The 19,693-nt window shown below is 45.4% G+C and overlaps 1 protein-coding gene and 1 long non-coding RNA gene across 2 annotated transcripts; one reads left to right on the top strand and one right to left on the bottom strand.

Moving 5' to 3' along the window:
- Window positions 1-1,485: 1,485 nt before the first annotated feature.
- On the bottom strand, window positions 1,486-19,569 carry LOC138104390 (uncharacterized). Its single transcript, XR_011148050.1, has 3 exons — window positions 19,365-19,569; window positions 3,153-3,202; window positions 1,486-1,885 (listed from the first exon to the last, which is right to left on the bottom strand). It is a non-coding gene; the product is annotated as an uncharacterized lncRNA (long non-coding RNA).
- Window positions 9,715-16,312, top strand: LOC138104386 (aldo-keto reductase family 1 member B7-like). The gene is made up of 10 exons (XM_069003610.1): window positions 9,715-9,922; window positions 10,273-10,440; window positions 11,434-11,550; window positions 12,817-12,894; window positions 13,541-13,663; window positions 14,114-14,220; window positions 14,383-14,464; window positions 14,911-14,994; window positions 15,422-15,504; window positions 15,958-16,312. Exons 1-10 carry the CDS (start codon window positions 9,857-9,859, stop codon window positions 15,998-16,000), a joined length of 951 nt encoding a protein of 316 aa, XP_068859711.1. The 5' UTR covers window positions 9,715-9,856; the 3' UTR covers window positions 16,001-16,312.
- Window positions 19,570-19,693: the final 124 nt, after the last annotated feature.

Below are 19,693 nucleotides of genomic sequence, written 5' to 3' on the forward strand. Positions count from 1 at the left end.
AGGAAGGCGCTGGGCTGCCCGCAGCCCCTGGATCCTGCCCGCTCCCCTGGCCAGGCTCCTCCGTCCCAAGGAAGAGCCGTGGGCTGCCGACCAACACGCCCTCGCTCGCTGCCAGGCATTGAGGAGACCGGGCACAGTCAGACGGGGACTTTCTGAGGCAGGGCTCACTTTTTCTTCCCGCTTTAGGACCTTTTGGTTCTGATGAAAAGCAAGGGTCCAAAATCTCATTACTCATAATGAAATCAGCAACCAAAACAAAATAAATAAATGAGTGAGTCTTCCTAAGGATCATGCAGCTAGCTCATTTCCACAGGCTGTAATCCCGATCTAAAGCAATTAAAAACAAAAACAAGTGGGTGGAGCAGCTCTGGCTTGAAACAAGAGGGAAGTGGTGTGGGAAGATGGTGTCCTTTAGTGCTTCTATTGCCGTAGGTCTGATTTTATTTTTCAAAAGAAGCAGAGCATGTCTTTCATACCCCATCAGAGCCGCATTTTCTTCTCTAAATGCTTACCCTTGAACAGCCACAAGATAAATCTTAAAGGGCCACAAACTGGATGTATACAAAAGGTGCTCTATCATCCTCCCTACAGGGGATAGAGGTGATCTTCCCTCTTTAATAAGTTAAAAAGATAGTGCATGAAAATAAAAAATGGGGGATTCAGATTCTGATAGGAAAAAGTGGCATGAGTAAATTTAAGAAAATTTGGGACAGAGGTATTAAAATAATGTCTCTTAATATGCTGTGAGGCGAAATGGTGTCTAATTTTACATTTATAGGGATTAGATCCTAAAATGTCAGTGGGAAAAGAAGGATGAGCCAGATGAAACAGTGCTTTGCTAGGCTCACAGTGTGGTAAAAGTGGTCAAGGCTGCTGGTGAGTAGCATCCTGCATCTCTTTGGTGGTTACTGCACTGACTTTGTTCCTCATTTATTTGGGAAGCTCTGGAAAGCATTCTGCATCTCAGGGAGAATACTTTCAATGCCTTTCCTGATAGAGCTATCCCTGACCTCATCACAGAATGGCAATAAAATCTGCTGCTTCTGCAGAATATTTCTACTGGATGTGCATTGTACTTAACAGTTACACATACAATCCTTTTCACCTCATCCACCAACTTTAATATTAACAACTACCTTTCATTTCTGTCAACTTTGTCTAAGCAAGAACTCACAGTATAAACCCAGTCCAGCCTATGTAATCAAAGCAATACTCAAGTTCACTGTGTAGAAGAGTCTGATTTGCCACACATCAGCTTGAACTGGTGAAGAGAATTGCTCCCACATCCCCCTGCATGACCACACATGTGCAGTCACCCTGCCTTCAGGCCAAGTGGTTGACTTTGTAAGGAAAAGAAGCAAAGTTCCTAGAGACAGAAGGAAAAACACCTGTTGTTGAATATCGGCACTGTGTGTATTGGCTGTATGTCAATCATTAAAAATATAATTAACAGAAAGAAACATTCTATACCAATATGCAGTCATAACTGTAAGTGAGTAGACAGTAACCCATGCCACAATTCAGGACCTCTATGGCCATTAAATACAGATTTTTGTCTCCTTTAGTCTTTAGGCAAGAGCACTTCATTAGCATGGCAAAAACAGCCTGATGACTTTGATTCACATTTCAAACTTTCCAAGGACAGAGAGTCAACGCCATGTCCCTGTGCGTGACTTCTTGCAGACAGCTACACTCACTTGGCAGCTATTATCTCTCAGACCAGCTGGGTTGTGTTTTTCAGGGTCTCTGCTCTGGAGCCCTTCCAGGCTGTTGCATTTAGCTGGAATGTTTGTGGCAGAATTAGTCCAGGAAACTCCTTTCCTCAACACATAAACTTCCTCCGGGGCACCAGTACAACTGCACCACACCAAATAAAGGCCTGGAGCTGAGCAAGGCAGAAACAGAAGAAAACAGAACTAGAAAGAAGAAAGGCTGATTAATGATTGATTAAAACTGTGGTAAACAGGAGCGTTCTTCACTGGTTATGCCCTTGGTACTCTTTCATAGAATAGTTACTTTGTTCAAAGCCAGATCCAGTGGTTGCCACAGAGCATTGCAGACATGCTTATTCCAATTTCCAGAAAACCCTGAGCTCTTTGTTTAGAACTATTCAATACGTGATCTGTCTTCATTAAAAATTTCATCTTCAAAATAGAATTCTGTAATCAAGTCCTTGCACTCTTTAATAACTCTGAAACCCTCTCTTTAAAACCTCTCCTGCGTGTTTTCCTACTGCATGAATTTATGTCTCCTTTTCTAGACTCTCCCTACTCCTTTCCAGCCCATTCTCTCTGCCACCCAGACGTGTGCCCAGGGAATCTTTCCTCACCTTTTCCTCTGATGCAGGCCCATTGAGGCCATTTTTAACACTTGACTTTTTTCCCCCTACAGAAGACCTAGATGCTGTTTTTTCTCTGTCTGCTATCCATGCTATTGTCTCTCATCCCTCTGCAACTATTCTGATGGCCCATTTTCACCCACGGACAAATGTGTATGGAGAAAGCTCTGGGAGTACAACACACTACGCAGAGAAAAACATCCTTACTGCCTCCTGAGGATTCAGAACTACAACATCATAAAATGACTCTGGCTAAACCCATCTCTTCATATGGCTCTACGCACCAGACCTCGGTCTGTAACACAATGAACCCTTTTCCCTCAGAGCAGAGCTCAGGGTGCAGGAACAGGCAAGGACGTGCCAGGCTTCCTTCTCCCTGCTACAGCCACTCACCACGTCTTGCAGTACCCACACACGTGGCTCTCAGCATTCCCTTGGCTCGAGCACGCCTGTGCGTGGGTAATTTTTCGTCGCACACCTACCCCTATTTGTCAACATATCACACCACCACATCTTAAACCAAGCCTGTTATTACCTAAAACTTGGGGGTGCACCTGACAGAGCAGCAAGGCACACCTTGCACACCAGGTAGTCACCCAATTACAATTTCAGCTCCTTAGCAAAGGCCCTTTGTCACCTTTTGTTTTACTAGTTTAGGCACTGTTTGACACCTGCTTAATACAATGCTGCTTTCATTAACACAGTGGGGCTTTCATCCTGTTTGGCTATGGAGGCAATATACAACTTCAGTACCTCCTCTTTATATCAAAACCAGAAGTGTAAGCCCATGTGAAGAGAAAATAAAGTACTCTACCTTTTTTTTCTTTTCTCTCTCTCTCTAACGGCATTGCTTGGAGGGAAAATCTGTTTAAAAAAAAAAAAAAAAAAGAGTGTGTAAGCACTAAAATTAACCCTGCACTTGTCACCAGAATCAGAGCTTTAGTCTTTAAGTAAGTGCAGAAGTTTTTCTGAATCATTAATACCAAATAAATGACCGAGAAAGAGGAAGAAAATACATAAAAGCCTTCATTATATGCAAAACAGATGGAGGGAAGCTGCTTTGTGAGGCACTGTATTCTAAACGTGAAGTGGGAACTGAATTTTTTATGCAATCCCAGTGGCGAGGTACTGGTAATGTTATTCTGAAGTCAAAAAGGTGACTTGTCTGTTCTTCTGAAATATTAATTAAATAAAAATATTTTATTTCTGCATATCCCAAGCTGACAACATACACATGGGAAAAAAGCTTATATTCTCTATGCCCTTAAAACCATTACATTGTCATCTTCAAATAAACACCTCAGCACAGCAGGTGCCTAGAAGATACAAACAAGTGTGTGGAACACAATGTTCTGAAGAAATCCTCACGGATACAGTTCTAGTCTTCAAAAATACCTCTAAAAAAAGTTTTACAAGGTGCCAGTGGCTGGGAAAACAAAATCCTTTCTCACAACCAAAAGTTTTCCTATTTCTAGAGCCAGAGACAGAATTTGAAGTTTTACAAGGTTCACTTTTAAATGTTGTGGGTTTGGAGGGGTTTACATTTCAGGTTTTGGTTTGGAGCATTTAACTGTTCTTTAGTCCCAATATTGTACAAATTAACTTATTGTAGCAGTATCAAAAGCAAAGAAAATCCTGTGATGAATCTGCCTTTTTTCCCCCCATGATAAACAAAGTGCTCTAGACACCAGACGTCAGTAAGGAACTGTCTGGGAAGAGATAATTCAAAAGGGCTTTGAAAAAAAGAAAGCAGCAGGGTGGTGTCTAGTCACGATAAGTTATTTTGAAAACAGACTGGATAGTGCTGATACTAGAGCATGATGACAGCACACAACAATCTGGGCAAATACAGCCAAAAGGGTAAAATGGGAACTTCACTGTCATTGCAGAGAATGGTGAGTACAACAAACACACACCACACATACTCAAGTTCGTGTGTACTAATGTCTTGCTATGAAAAATTAATGGTTCACCTCAAAAAAAAAGCTGCTCTGAACTCTTTTACTTCCACATTACAAGGAACCCCTGGGTTAGCTAAGACCTTGTTGATGTGTGTGTGCAGAGTTATCTCTGTCTGTATTTATGATGTTTGTTTTCTCACAAACACTCTACAAATCACAAAGACCTTTTTCTGGTGCTTCTTGTGTTTCTGTCCATGGTATGTGGCTCTCTTGCATCACACCAGTTTACAAAACAAGAGTGTCTGAGGTTTAGTTTGGTTTTGAATGGGGCACAAAAATGAGTTTCCTATATGAAAAGTCTGTCCTATGTGTCATTATTAGATAATATCAAGAGAAGGACTGAGTCACACTGTTCTTCTACTTTACTGTAACTTCTCAGAATTCAGTGGGGCTGCTCCTGACCTTAAAAAGCAACAAAATCAGGCCTCTCTTTTACAGGATTGTTTCCCAGGGAACTTTAGGAGTTAGGTTGCTAAATAAATAGCTGTGTATCACAAGTTAATTCATGCTTCCTCCCCCTCCACCCATGCCTCATTTCTTTAACAAAAAAGGAGCATGAGTGGAAAGACAGACAGGACTAATAAATCATGCATGATGGGGAGTCAGAATATCCAACTTCCCAGAGTTTTTCAATCTGAATTTTCATCTGTTTTACTTACAGGGAAAACCATTCACTTAATAATTTTGTGCCTGACTTCCACTCTTTTTCGATTCAGAATTAGTCTATTCCTCTATTTTGTCATCAGATCTTGCAATCCACAGAAGGGCCTGGAAAAAATAGTTTGCCTGTAATTCAGAATCTCCTTTTTATCTTACAAAGAAAGAGACTTTTCTGCTTCCCAGAGACACAAGGCACTATCCAGCATTCAACATTTTGGATAGGTCAAGTACTTGTTCAAACATTCAGTATTGCTGTCCTTACCCTTCTCTATACAAGTCTGCATCTGCAATGTATCAAACAAGGAACTGGGCCAAGATCAATACAAAGGATGTGGGAGGGAAAAAATGGGGAGTACGGTCCTGCCCTTCTTAAGAAGGCGTTTGCAGAAGTAGATACATCTGGCAACAAACTACCCGTCTTCTTTTGGGGGAAAGGGTATAATGTCTCTAGAAAGACACCACAAAATGAGGCCCATGCTATTGGACCAAGGCCTCCTGCCCTTCAAAAGATACAGAAACTTCAGAGATGAAGAAGCCACTTTATCTGCTCTTATGGCTGCATGTAGTTGGGGGGGGGTGGGGGCAGCTGAGAGCACAAACCAATTTTCCTGGCTTCTGCAGCAACCCACACGTGGCCACCATCTCTTCCCAGCCCCTGGGGCTCCACACGTGTTCTGGTTGCAGGAGCAGCAGAGTCCCCAGACAAGACAATTGCTGGAAGCCTCACGCTAGAACAATGTGCAGCTCATGGCCTCCTCCCTGCCCGCCCTGAATTCCTTCTGGAAACGACAGATGCTGAGAGTGCGGACGCCCATCTGACCAACCCTAGAGCAGACCTGGAGCACGCAGCGCAATAACTGCACAGCCATGGATTAGTGAAGGACAATGGGCCGAACTTCTGTGGGAATCACTGGACCTTCCACATCCCCACTAAACGTTCGGATTGCCCACGGGTCCTGCCATGTGACGGGAGAAACACCACATGAGGTTCTGCTCTCGTATTTACAAAACCTGAGCAACTCAGTCAGCTAAAACCATCTGGCTCCCCTGTTGTGTACGAGTTCAGGTTATAAAGCAATTTCTATTCAGCTCTAACTGTACAGATTCCACTGTGGTATTTTTCATGTTGTTCCTAATCAAGATGAACTCGTTGGTTTTACTGTGTGCTTCGTTTTGTTTTGTTTTTCGAACGTGAGGAAAATATTTCCAACACTTCTCAAAATTTTTGTGTTTTTTAAAAAGGAAAACATATCTCTCCCTCCACTCTTAGGATATTCAAAGCATCCCTTTCCTTGTCAAAACTAGACATGGCTTACTGCTGACACTTGAAAGGAAGCATGAAAATATTTTTCCATGAGAACAAGAGCCTCCACTTGGCAAGAAAAATAGTCAACTGTTCTCTAAAGTGATGGGCTTTGGAAAACCTACAGTCTGCACATACGAGAAAGGAAAATCCCATTCCTGGGATAACCATGCCTACCAACAGAACTGGACAGGAATGTAGATCTGGGATGGGTGAATTTTCCATTTATAGATGAGATGGGGTTGGATGCTGGCCATGGTGTTCCTCCTATTTAATTGAAGTTGCCTATCCCCTCATTACAAAGCCCATTCTCCCACAGAAACAACTGAGAAGGTTTGGTCTTTGTTGATGCTTTGGTACCTGTTCTTTTTACAGGGCTTGACCTAGGGAAAATCAAGCAAAGTATTTGCCAGTCCCACATTAATCCACCTTTCCAGTCTGTGATCAGAAGGTTTCTTTTTACAAGTTAAAGAAAAGACACAAAAGACATGTTTCTGCTTCCACAGCAACCAGTCCTGGCCTGTGCAAGGAAGTTGCAGTTTAATTAAACCAGTTCAAAAACTGATGCTGTTAAATTAATGTGAAGTCTGTGGGAGGATGGATGTTATTTTGCTGGAGTGCTTTCTACTGTTTTAACTGAAGTGGTAAGGAAGGGATTTAAGCTAAATCAATACACAACATACTTCAACTGATATGTGTCCAAAAAATGCATTTGCATCAACATAATGAAACAGTGCAAGATTTTCACGTAGACAAGACTCAGAAGAAAATGTAACTATATTATTCTTTGGGAATATTGTGAACATGCCTTGTTTTGCCCTTGTCTGCTGTCAACACCTCCTCCACTGCCTCCAGGGGTCTGCTCCCCACTGCCTGACAGTTTTATTAACTATCTCTTCCTGTCCTGTTTACCCTCAGGTACCCACTTGTTGGCAAGTTACACTTCTCTTTATCACCAAACCACCACCCCATTTGATGTAGTTCTCAAAAACTGGAGCTTCCTGCAGTTCTGCTAAGTTAAAAGGTTCCTCTTCAGGGTAGTTTCAACCTGATGTTCCCCAGATTTTCCCCTTTCCTCTATTTGTTAGAGTAATAGTTACTGCAGCTTCAGAACACAATTGGCTGGGTTTTTCTCAGAACTCAAAATATATTGTTTCAAGCTTCTTGTGTGCCCAGTGCTGTGGAAGCGTCAGACTGTGACTACTCCTTCAGGGAAGCCCATCTTGCTCCAGAGAGTGACACAGGGTGAGTGAGCAAAAGGCCATTTTTAAAAAGGCCATTTTTAGCAGCTACTTTCTCAGCTTGGCATGATATCCCAGCACCTCTTGAGCTCACTGGTTTACAGAGTGGGGAATGTGCTTGGGAAAAAGGAAAAGGTCAATCCTTACTCTTCTTACTGTTCTTGGTTCATCCCCCAGAGGCCAGCACGGCCAGGCCAACACTGGGATGCAGATCCTGAGGAATTTTCTCTCCTGATTTTGCCTGAGCCACCACCATTGCTGCACTGTGGGCTGCAGGGGGAACCGAGGGGATCTCTGGGGATGAGGCACTGGAAAACAGTGCCGAAATCCCAACATCCAGCCATTCCAAGGACACCAGGGCCAACATACAGAATAGGTTAGACAGAGTTTGGTACGACAGTGCCTGAACAAAGAGCTGGCACTGTTGGCAGACTTTTTTAACAAATGGCTCTTTTCCATGCTATTGAATCGATGGCAAACTTCCCAACAGGAGCAGCCTCTGGCCACAAATGTGTAGTTAACAACCCAGTCTGTAGAGCACACGCTGCTTCCTACCAGCTGCACATGGCCCACAGTCCCCACTGATGGCTGCAGTCAGAAACAAGCTGGAGGTGCTGAGCACATGAGAGTGCTCCCAGTCATAGTAAATCCAACCACACAAAAATTTTAGATAGTCTTTCTGTTTCTCCTTGGACATAACTGTTGAAAGTAAGTGCCCCGTTAACAGGAGGGAGAAAACAGACTTGATTTACACACCTCCCCATGCATAATAATGCTTAAAAGTGCAAGTTTTGGAATATTTTTGAGACACAGTGGTGAGTTGAAGCAGGAGACCATCTCATGCATTTCAGTGCAAAAGACAGCAGGGAAAAGGAAATTCTTTTTTGTGTCTTTAATTTAAGGATCAGACAATTCAGAAAATTGGTATGTTAGTGATAACGGGCTAATTTCCTCTTTAAACCCAGGTTTGTATCTTTTGAGTCCCTACCAGAAAATTTATTTATTTATTGCAAATGTAAGCCACCTTTATTTTTTTTTTTTTTCTTCTTATCCTGTTTTAGGAAAAGAGGCAGAGGAAGAGAGATTTCCAACTTCTCATTGTTACAAAATCTAAGGGATAAAATATGCAATTCAATCTGCTGAGTTAAGACTGAGGAAATGCAAAAGCCACACACAACTCTGCCCCCGTGTGTGCACACATGAAAACACATCCATCCCCCTGGATCCTGCGGTGGTTTTGTGCTGAAGGTTCTGTCAGTTTCTGGCAGTAATTATATACGGCATCCACGATGACCATGAAGCTACAGGACACCTTTTCTCTTCTATGCTCACGTGTCTCCGCATTACGAAACTCCTTTAGGAATGCACTGGCTGCTAAAAAACGAGCCATAGAGATATGCCTGCTGCCCATAATAGTAAAGCAAAAAGTGAAGAAATGGGAAAAAAAAAAATTAAAAGGCAGCACTCGAATTTTACCGGAGGGATGATCCTGTTAAGACGAGGAAAAAACAGGGACTTAATTTTACTTTTCACGTTTGGCACACACGGCCTGTGTGAACTTCCCTGTTCTACACTGTGCCTCACCTTCCAGCCTGAGAAATGGATACCAACATCTTTTGGGGGGGCAGGGAAAGGAACTCCTTCTTCCTCTGCAAACTCACACTGAGGTTTCTCCAGCTGGCTCACTTCATCAGCACACAAGGTGACAAGGCTCCATCAAGGGGAGACACAAGCTGTTCCAGCCAAGGGCTCAGCCCACGATCACACACCCAGCAGCAAAGGAGCAGCTCTGGGAGCCAGGAGCGAGGGGCCTCTGGATCATGTCCTACCCTGGGACTTGTTTATTGACACTTTTTGGGACACCCCTGGACTTTACCAGTGACAATCCTGGGCCAAAGTGCCCCTGAATGAAACCTTCTCTCTCAGGAAATCTGTGGGGTGAACTGCAATAGGGTGTCAGAACCCTCGCTCAGCACGTGGCACAAGAGAGAGAGACACATGGACAATCCCATGGGACACAGAAAGGAGCTGATCTCTGCAGAAACACCAGCCAGACCGGGACACACCTGCCCTCAACCCTTATCTTTTGATAAGGGAAAGGTCCGAAGGGCGTGCCACTGCCACGTCCCAAGTAATCACGTCCTCGATTTTTAATTGATTTCAGCTTTCACATTAACCTTTGCGAGCTGCGTGTACAGAGAAAAAGCCACAGCCCTGTTTGCCGGATATGGGAGGACCCAGAGCACCGGGGACGCCCCAGCATCAACCCCAGCCCTGGCCAGTGACCAGGCACTGTTAAACCCAGCAGGCAAGAGGCAGCTGCGGGGAGGCAGCGCAGAGGGAGTGCAGGACCATGGCAACCTATGTGCAGCTGAACACCACTGCCAAGATGCCCCTCGTGGGGCTGGGCACCTGGAAGGTAAGAGCTTCAGAGAAAAGCACCTGTACTGCAGAGCTCCCAGGCACAAAACTTCACTGCCCCTGGTCCAGCTCTGGGGAGCTGTCCTGGTGCCTGGGGCTCTGCTCTGCCTGGCTGAGTGTGAGTTGGAGTGGAGCTACAGATAAGTGGCTGGAGGTTGATTTCCAACGCTGGAGTCCATGTTTATCACTGCAAGAAATAGTGTTCTTGGAAAAGAAAAAACCCCCACCAACCTGGACTGGGGGGGGGATTGCTTTCACTAACATGGCTTCCCTGGTTTTATTTTGCTAGGATACAGGTCTTTAACAAGCACTGATTTGAGATTCTTAATATTGATGCATTTTTTCCAGTCTGCAGCTGGGCAAGTAAAAGCTGCGGTGATGGCTGCCATCGATGCCGGGTACCGCCACTTCGACTGTGCCTACGTGTACCAGAATGAGAATGAAGTTGGGGAAGGGATCCAGCAGAAAATCAAAGAAGGTGTTGTGAAACGAGAGGACCTCTTTGTTGTCAGCAAGGTAAAGATCCAATGATCCTGCAGCCTGGAGCACAGCTGGGGGAATGCTTTGTCTTTGAGTATTTTCCTAGCAGGAAGCTTAAGTTATGGAGACAAACTTTTTGCTGTAGGATAAAGCAAATCCTAACAGCATTCAGGCCACTCCTGACGCAAGCTGACAGCTTCAGCCAGTTCTGTATGGAGAGTTAGGAAGGATACACTGTGTCTGCACCCTGCTGTGGTGGCCCAGCAGTGCTGGGGGATGGATGAAGAGAGGCCAACTGCAGACTGATTAGTGCAAAAGAAGGGAAGCAGGAAGAGTGGGCCAGGTAGCCCCCAGCAAGGTAGAAACACGTGATGCAAGGTCAGAGACCACTCAGTGTGAAGGACTGACAGAGGCAGAACCAGCTTGCTGATGCCACCTTGGTGACTGCTAAAGCACAGCAGAACACACTGCCTGGTATTTGTTCCAGCAGTTGGGCTCAGAGCATTCCAAAGGGGTGTCCCTGCAGTGGGAGCTGTCATTCTGGGCACCTTGGGACACTGCAATCTGCTTAGCATATGTCCTAAGGAAGGTGGGGTTGGCGGCTTCTCTTTCTTATTACAAAAATCAGGCTACTTAGCTGGAATCTGAAGGTACTTCTTACCTAAGAAAAGGTTGGTGACAACCACTCTTTGTGGCTCATCTTATATCTTCTTGGCTTTGCCTGCTACACGCAGTGCAGGAGTTCTGTGCATGCTCAGGAACGACAGATACACAACTGCCAAGGAGGCAGACCCTGGGCAAAAGGGGGTGGCACAAACCTTGTGTGTGAACTAATGTAACCAGAGACTGGTACACACGGCCCCCACAGTCACCGGCCAGTCCCATCCCAGAGCATGGCACATCTGAACAGCACCAGCATGGCCTCATTCCACATCAGCTTCCAAAGAACAGGGAGCATTCCTGTGCTGTGCAGGAGAGCGCCTGAGAGCTTTAACCAGGAGATCACAGTCTGCCCTGTTTTGTCTCCAGCTGTGGTCCACTTTTCATGAGAAGCCTCTGGTGAAGGGAGCCTGCCAGAAGACTCTTGCAGACCTGAAACTGGATTACCTGGATCTCTACCTCATCCACTGGCCTTTTGGCTTCAAGGTACACTAACAGCAGGTTTCACTCCTGGGAGAGCTCCTCAGAAGTGCCAGGGGTGCTTGCAGCACCACTGCTGCTGCCGTGCAGGAGGAGCCGTGCCTGCTGTGCCAGCGCTGCCCCAGCGCTGCCCATCCCGCTTTCCTCTGCCCCATCAGCCGGGCCCCTGATCCCCGCCCCGGGACCGCTGCCTGCACAGCGTCCTCTGCCCTCCTGACAACGGGGAGGCAGACCCAGCACTAAGGTCAGGCCTCTGGCTGCAAGAAAAAGCTACGCCTCTTTCCCGTTCTTTTACAAACCCAAAGCATGCTCTTCTGAAAGCAGACCCCCTGGGACAGAGGGGTGCAGTTTGCTGCCTGACAGAAATTCTTTCCTCTGCAGGTTGCAGAGTCACACGGTGAAAGTAAACACTTCTGTTTCCCATTTCTTTCTTTAATCACCAGATCCTCCATACAGTACAGATTGAGCTGACCGTGTCTGTAGGAGCCTTAGTGTCGTTTCACAGACTTTGGATTTCAAAAGATGAGGCTTTCGGGATCAAGTTTTCACAGACTACACAGACTTCAAAGCATTTATGTCAGCATATATATATATAGATAGACAGATACACACACACCTATCTAAATCTCTATTCTACCTTATGCTTTTGAGCTCAACTCCCTTCCTTCAATATTGTTTTAGTTAGCTTTAAGTGGACAAAGCTGTCAACTGAAACTGCACGATATTGTGGCATTTAGAAAATTCCAGTCATTCAAACTACTTTGGCCATACTGTCTAGCTACAGGCTGTTCTAATTTTCCTAATACAGCCATTTCCATAGTGAGCCTCCCCATGGGACATCTGTCAGCAGATGCACTCCTGTATAAATGTCTGTGTTCACAGGGCCAAAGTCAATCCTCCCTATACCTTTTTAAAAACATCTAAAGAAACTGTTATTCTTAAATGTGCAAAACGGAACAGTACTGGACGTGAACTAATGAAAGACTCCAGAATATTGTTCTCTAAGTTAATCACTTCCCTGCATGCACTTTGTGGATCACTTCAGAGGGTCCAGTAGAAACACCTGTCTTTATTGGGATAGTAGATAACAAAAATGCATGAACTAAGAATAAGAAGTGATTGAAGAATTAATTAAGTTATTATGAGAATGACTTGGGTTTTTTTTTTAATGCAGTATTAGCTTTACCTCCTTACATCCCTGTTGGGTAATTTTACATAGCAAGTGTCTCAACAGAGATTATTTCAAGCCTTTTCTCTCTCTCTCTCTGACAGGCAGGAGAAGAACCATTTCCCAAAGATGACAAAGGCATGGCTATACCCAGCAACAGTGATCTTCTACAGACGTGGGAGGTAAGTTCAGCCAGAGCAGAAGAGAAATGTCCTCTGTCCTCATCAGTCTTTTCCATGCTTCCATTACCTTCAGCAGTCACAGAACTGGTGTCTCATTCACACAAAATTAGTTGGAAGGAACATAAGACAGTACAAAGTAGCTTTTCATAATGGGCATGCTTAATCCTTCCCTGGTTATTCCTATTCTCCGAGTGTCCTACTTGACAAGCACTTCCAGTGGAGCTGCACACCAGACTGAAGCTAGAAAAAGTTCACTGTGGAACAATAACAACTGTACAATTGTTTTCACCACAGTTCTTGTGTCTTTCTCAAGGTGCTCAAACAAATTTCACAGAAATAAAGATATTTTAGGTTTCGAGATCTTGCCTACAGTATGTAGTACAGCCCTCCAGTGCTTGCACAACAGGGGATTACTGAGTGTCATCATTCTTCTCCTCGTGCAACTCTGTGGATTTCCACACACTCGGAGAATGAGAATTCGGGCTTGGGTGAGATGGCATTAATGTGCCAGCACCTGCTTTTCCCTCAGAGAACTCTGCAACTCTAAACAGTTATTTTGTGCTGCTCGTGGTGGGAAACAAGTCACATCAGGAAGAACATCATCATGAGCTGCCTTGTACACCAGATGATGATTTTGCTATTTTAGGCCATGGAGGAGCTGGTGGACTGTGGGCTGGTAAAAGCCATTGGTGTCTCCAACTTCAACCGTGAGCAGATTGAAAGAATCTTGAACAAGCCAGGACTGAAGCACAAGCCTGCAAGTGTCCAGGTGAGCTGCAAAGAGACTGCAGGTGACTGGTTTTGTGGGATTATAAAGATCCAATTACAGCTGCATGAGGAGATGGGGAAAGGGAGAACAAAGCAGATACAGCATGTACTTTAAATCTCTCTCTATGGATATTTCAGTTGGATACTTCTGGGGGTTTTTTAATCACCTTGCTGAACCACTTTTTAAGGATGTTGGAGCATTTCCCTGAAAAGTCTTTCTGGAATAATAAAGAGCCCAGAGATTAGCTTTGTGAACCTCCCCCAGCAAAAACCATATAAGCACTTCATATCAAAACAGGTGGTTTTAATACTAAGGATGGGTATTATCATGCAGGCCACTGTCAAATTAGGGAAAAAAGCAGCCTCTAAGTGGATTAGGAGATAATTTACGGAGCACAACAATATTGCAACAGTTCTTCCACTGTCAGACTCTTTGCTTCTGTGTTGGCAGATTGAATCTCATCCATACCTCACCCAGGAGAAGCTGATCAAGTACTGTCAGTCCAAAGGGCTGGCTGTGACTGCATACTGTCCCCTTGGCTCTCCCGACAGACCGTGGTAAGGCTGCTTGGCAACCTGCCAGGGAGCTGCTGGGGATTATGACTGAAGCACTGAGACCACACGTGCACCACTAAATTCTTCATTTAAACACAGATCTCTGGTGCTACGCTGAATCTTTCTGTGGAGGTTTCTTGCCACTGATTTGTTTTCTCTGTCTAGGGCTAAGCCCGGGGATCCTTCCCTTCTGGATGACCCCAAGATCAAGGAGATTGCAGCCAAGCACAACAAAACCCCAGCACAGGTGGGTACTCCTTCCAATTTTGGAAAACAGAGCTCAGGAAAGGGTAGAACCGCTATCCCTTCCCCATGAATTGTGGCACTCCTCTGATTTCTCCCTAACAATGCAGATTTTTTAATTATATTACCTCCAAGATACACTCTTTCGCCCTCAAAAAGACTCTTGACCCACCTTCACATGTCACTTCCCTTCTCAAGTCCTCTTGCAGAGAATGTAAGCCTTGCATAGACTGCTAAAATCCCAGGGGCAAGGGAAAGGAATTGACTGGCCCAAACCTAGATGGAAAGGGAGATTTCCTGTGAGGCTCCTCCACTCCCCTCTTTGCTCTCCAAGCAGTGCAACCAAGGCTGCAGGGACAGGAATAATTTGAAATGCAGCTCTGCAGAAGTACAGCTTAAGGAAAACAGCTGTTGGAACAGGAGGAATGATTGAGTTGTCTGTTCTTGCAGGTTCTCCTTCGCTTCCAGATCCAGAGAAATGTGATTGTGATTCCCAAATCTGTCACCCCACAGCGCATTGTGGAGAACTTCCAGGTGAGGGATCACGAGTGAGCTGGATGCTGCCCCTCAGGGATGGCTTCTCCCTGCACAGCAAGCAGTGATCCTTCCTCACCCTTGCCATGTCCTCCTGCAGCAAGAGGACTGGGCTTCTTCCTTCTTTATGCTTCACCTGAGTGTTAACCCAGGCCTAGTTTCTGAGGGTTTAATCAACAATCCTTACATGACATTCCCTGTTCCGTGGCTCGTGGATGAATGACCTGCTTGGAATCCCCACACAGGAACGTGTCAGAAACATCTTACCTAGAATTAGCAACATTCATAAAATAGTCTCTGTGTCCATAAAACAAGTTGTTCTTCTTAATTTAGTGGTCCATGAGTGAAGATGGAGTCTCCAGTGTGGAGCTGCTCTTGTATTTCTATTAGGTTTGTTCCAAGAAGTGATTTCCATTTCTTTATTTAGGTGTTTGACTTTGAACTGACTGCAGAGGAGATGGCAACTATTCTGACCTTCAACAGAAACTGGAGGATCTGTGAAATGCAAATGTAAGTGACACTGCTTGGGTTTTTTTCAACTTCTAAGTTTTGAATATTCTTTACAAGGAATTTTGTGTCACAGCTTCTAGGTAACATGAAATTCAATTTATTTAAAAATCACACCAACTCAAACTCCAACTGCTTTGTCCCAAAAAAATAACATTTTTAGGAGAGGGCTTAATGTTTTCATTTTAGAAACAAAACAAAAAAATTAAACCAAACTACATTCTAATTTTGAATTCTTAGTTTTCAGAAAACTCTCTGTAACTTGCATTACAAAAAATGGGTTCTGGATGTTCAACTCATCTTTGTATTAGAGAAAGGAGGACACATATCTCCACCCATTCTTGCTGTAACTCCATGATGTAGATCTTCCCTTGGTGGCTGCTCCATGCACCCAACACATCTCTACATAACATTTAGATCACGCGTGAAAATAACATTCTCTTTCATTTGTTTCAGATCCAAAAATCTCAAGGAATACCCTTTCCATGCAGAATACTGAATGTGCTTGTAACATGGCCTTCACTAGACCTCTGGTGTCTCATTTGCCTCCGCTCTAACTTTATCAATTTCTCTTATTGAATCTGCCCTGGTGCTGCCAGTGAAGACATGGGATGTTTATCCCATGAAATATGGATTTTTTGGAAGATGGAAAGACTATTTTCTACAGCACCACCATTCAGTGATTGCCTTCAGTCTTGCATCAGCAGAAACCAGATGTTGATGAACCACAAAACACATCCCACAGATCCACAATTTCATCAGAGGTGTCACATATTTTAAATCAAATTAACATTAAAATGCAAAAACCTAATTGGCTGAAAGTTTTCTGTCTGCTGTAGGAAAAACCCAAAACCCTCCTGTGGTGATCTGTTTACCCACTGCTTTTCTGATCCCATATTTCCCCCCCTTGCTCCTAGCCCTGGCCACTCCCTCAGGTCCTCCCTTTGGTTCCTGTACCCCAACTCTGCCCATGTACCCCTGAGCCCCTGAGAAAAAGCCCCTGCGCCCGGATCAAGAGCTCTCTCTGCCTCTGGGGATTGCTGGGAGAAGATGTAAGATTAAAGATCCTCTTAAACCCTTAGGGAGAGACCCTTCTCACCTCCTTTGCCGTCACTGTGTTGTAGAGCTGACAGCTGCCGGAGCAAAACCGCGGAGCAAAACCGCGGAGCCGTCTGAAATGGACTGCGGGAGGGGCAAATGGTCGCACTGCCCTGAGCAGCCCCGCTGAGCTCTCAGGGGAAGCTGCAGCCTGCTAAACCAAACCTGGTATTACAAACTGAACCTAGCCTTACAAACTAAACCTAGCATTACATACTAAACCTGGCATTACAACACCCTCCCACCCAGAGACGCACAGGGGAGTGGGCTGCAGCCACCTGCACTGTGGGGACACAGATCCTGCCTGGGACACTCAGCATTTTCCCTTGCCATCCCTCAGCACCCACATTGTCCCCTCCTCACCAGCCACAGCCCCCGAGCCCTGGCTACAGCCCCGTTGGGCATTTTGGCCATCACACAACCCAAGTGTCGCTGGCACAGGAGGCTCAGGCCCTCAGTGCAGAGCCAAACTGCCAGCACCTGAGGATCTTCTCCCCAAAATCTCCACTCTCAATTCACAAAGATACAATCCAAGACCATGTGCCTCCCAGCTTCCCAAAGGAAGCAGCCCATAAAGCCCTTAGCACCCTCCAGGCAGAGGTAAGATATCATCCTGTGAAAAAATTACTGAATCAGTAAGGGCACAATCTTTAATATGGCATGGGAGCCAAAGATGTAGGGAATTTCTACCACCTTTCACACCCTCCTTCCCTTGGAAAGCTGCTGATCAAACACTTGCTCTAACAATAGAGCCTCCACTGTGGGCAGAGTCCCACAAATTTATCCAGATCATCCTTGCCTAAGGACAGCACCTACTGCCTCAGCCCACCCACACTGAAGAGCTCTCCTGCTCCCAGCTGAAGGGTCTCTCCTCTCATCCCAGGGCACATTCAACCTCCAACAAAGGAGACATCCGCAGGGTTTAGGCACATCAGCTTGCTGAATCAGGCCTAGGCGTGAGGGACGCACAGACAGGAGCTGCCTGCTTAGGGTACATGCTCATAGTTTCATTTCTGGAGTTTCATTTTAATCACACAGTTTGGTCAGCTCATGCAATTAATAGACAAATACAAGAATTATCAAGAATTATCAAAAAATTACAAAAAATTATACAAGAATTATCAAAAAACCTCTTGAAAAGAAACAGAGAGGGTGGTGGGACCTCAGAAGATGCTCCTGCCTTGATCTGAACTCAGTGCAAGAAAGAGGCCAAGGTCTTAGAATCAGATTAAATCTCTATCCCTCTGTTTTAGTCCTGCCTTAACAAGCATCTGGAATTTGAATCAATGCACACCATTTAACAACATAAACATTCTGTTCCAATATATACTCTTTTCTCAAAGGCTCTGCCATCATCTGACAATGCCAGCCACACTTTCAGGACAGAAACAACTGACAGCTCCCGTGTATTGGCACGATCTGGGCAAGGCCTCACACCAACAGGCACAAACAAAGCAAAACACAAAACCTTCTGCCCAAAATCCTCACTTAAAAGACCAAGGTGTCTCTCACGGCATGCCTTGGGAAAACCAAGCACCAGCCTTCACAGGAGAACATGAGTTCACAGAAGAAAGTGAGAGGAAGGACAAATTGCATTTCTCAGCCCTGCTCTCCACCAAATCTCTGCCATCACACACTCTCCTTGCCGCAGGAATGTGAGCTTTGAAACTTCTCCCCGGAAAGACACGTTCAGAAGAAGGAGAACAAACACTGCAGGGTTCTGTCCCTGCTAAGAGGAGATCCCATCCCATCCCACTGGCCAAACAGCCAGGCTTTGCATGCCTTCACAGAGCACAGCTCCCTGACAGCACCAGTTCACCTTAGTGCTGCTCCAGTACAAAATGTGATGGATTCCAGCAGCTCCCACACCAAGCCTTGAAACCCACTCACCGCTGACTGCTTCTGAACATGACACTGCTCACACAAATCACCAACACAGCACCACAAGCTCGAGGGGGCCTTGGGAATACAAAGGAAAAGCAGGAGCAAACTGGCACTTCAGGGCTCCCTGGGCTCACTTGAGAAAAGGCACTGCAGACAAGGCGAAATGTGTGGGTTTGCATTTTTCACTGACTTCTCTAAGCAATGAACCAGATCAAGAAGCTGAGCAAACTCAGAGCAGATCTACGGAGAAGGAATCCCAGGAAAGGATGAAAGATAAGCCCTAAATTGGGTAACTCTTATGTCATTAAACTCGATACCACATCCCGCAGTGGACAGCTGATACCACTGACAGAAAACTGGAGGAAGATTAAAGGGGAAAACTAATCATCTTGTCTGCCTTCGGTTAAACGAAGCAAAAAAATCTTGCACATCTGCTATGGAGAGGCATCCAGAGAAAAATGCACCATTGTACACACTTCGGATTTATGTTTGTAGCTGAATAAATTCTCCAAGTACAAGCAAACAGCAAAGCAGCCCTAATATGCTATTATGGAGCACTTAAAGGATCCTGTTGATGGTTTTTGTTTCATTGCACTGTGAACACCTCATCCGTACAGCATATTTTGCCTCTCCGAAATTTAGCCGTTAGTTTCTAATGAGAAATTAAAAGGTCACCTAGCATTTATTTCTACACTTGTATGTTTTGTTCTGAAATACGGTCTGCACCTCCCCGAAGACAGAGGGACAATGTGATCACTGCGGCATTCGCTCAAACTCACGGCTCTTCAGTAGCTTTGAAAACACACTAAAACACACTTTCCCCTAACACTTAAAATGAAGTGATTTGTACTGATTCTTTCCGAAATTACTCGCAAACTCACCCCGAAGGGACTCTGTTTGTCCCACGCTTGTATCTCTCTCAGGCAACCGAGAGATTATCAGAACACCCCGGCACAAGAGAGACACGCACGGACAACCCGTGGCACATGGACAGGGCGCTGCAGGAGCTGATCGCTGCAGAAGCTCCAGCCGAAGCGGAACACACCTGCGCTCAGCCCTTATCTTTCGATAAGGAACTCCACCCTTTTCCCGAGGGAAAGGTCGGCGCTCCCCCGGCCAGCGCCACACACGCCCTCCCCGCGCCCTCTCCCGCCATGGCCGCCGGCCGTGCGGGCCCCGCCGCTGATTGGGCGGCGCGGCCGCCTCGCGC

Source organism: Aphelocoma coerulescens, chromosome 1A (assembly GCF_041296385.1).
Source record: "Aphelocoma coerulescens isolate FSJ_1873_10779 chromosome 1A, UR_Acoe_1.0, whole genome shotgun sequence".
Lineage (NCBI taxonomy): Eukaryota > Metazoa > Chordata > Aves > Passeriformes > Corvidae > Aphelocoma > Aphelocoma coerulescens.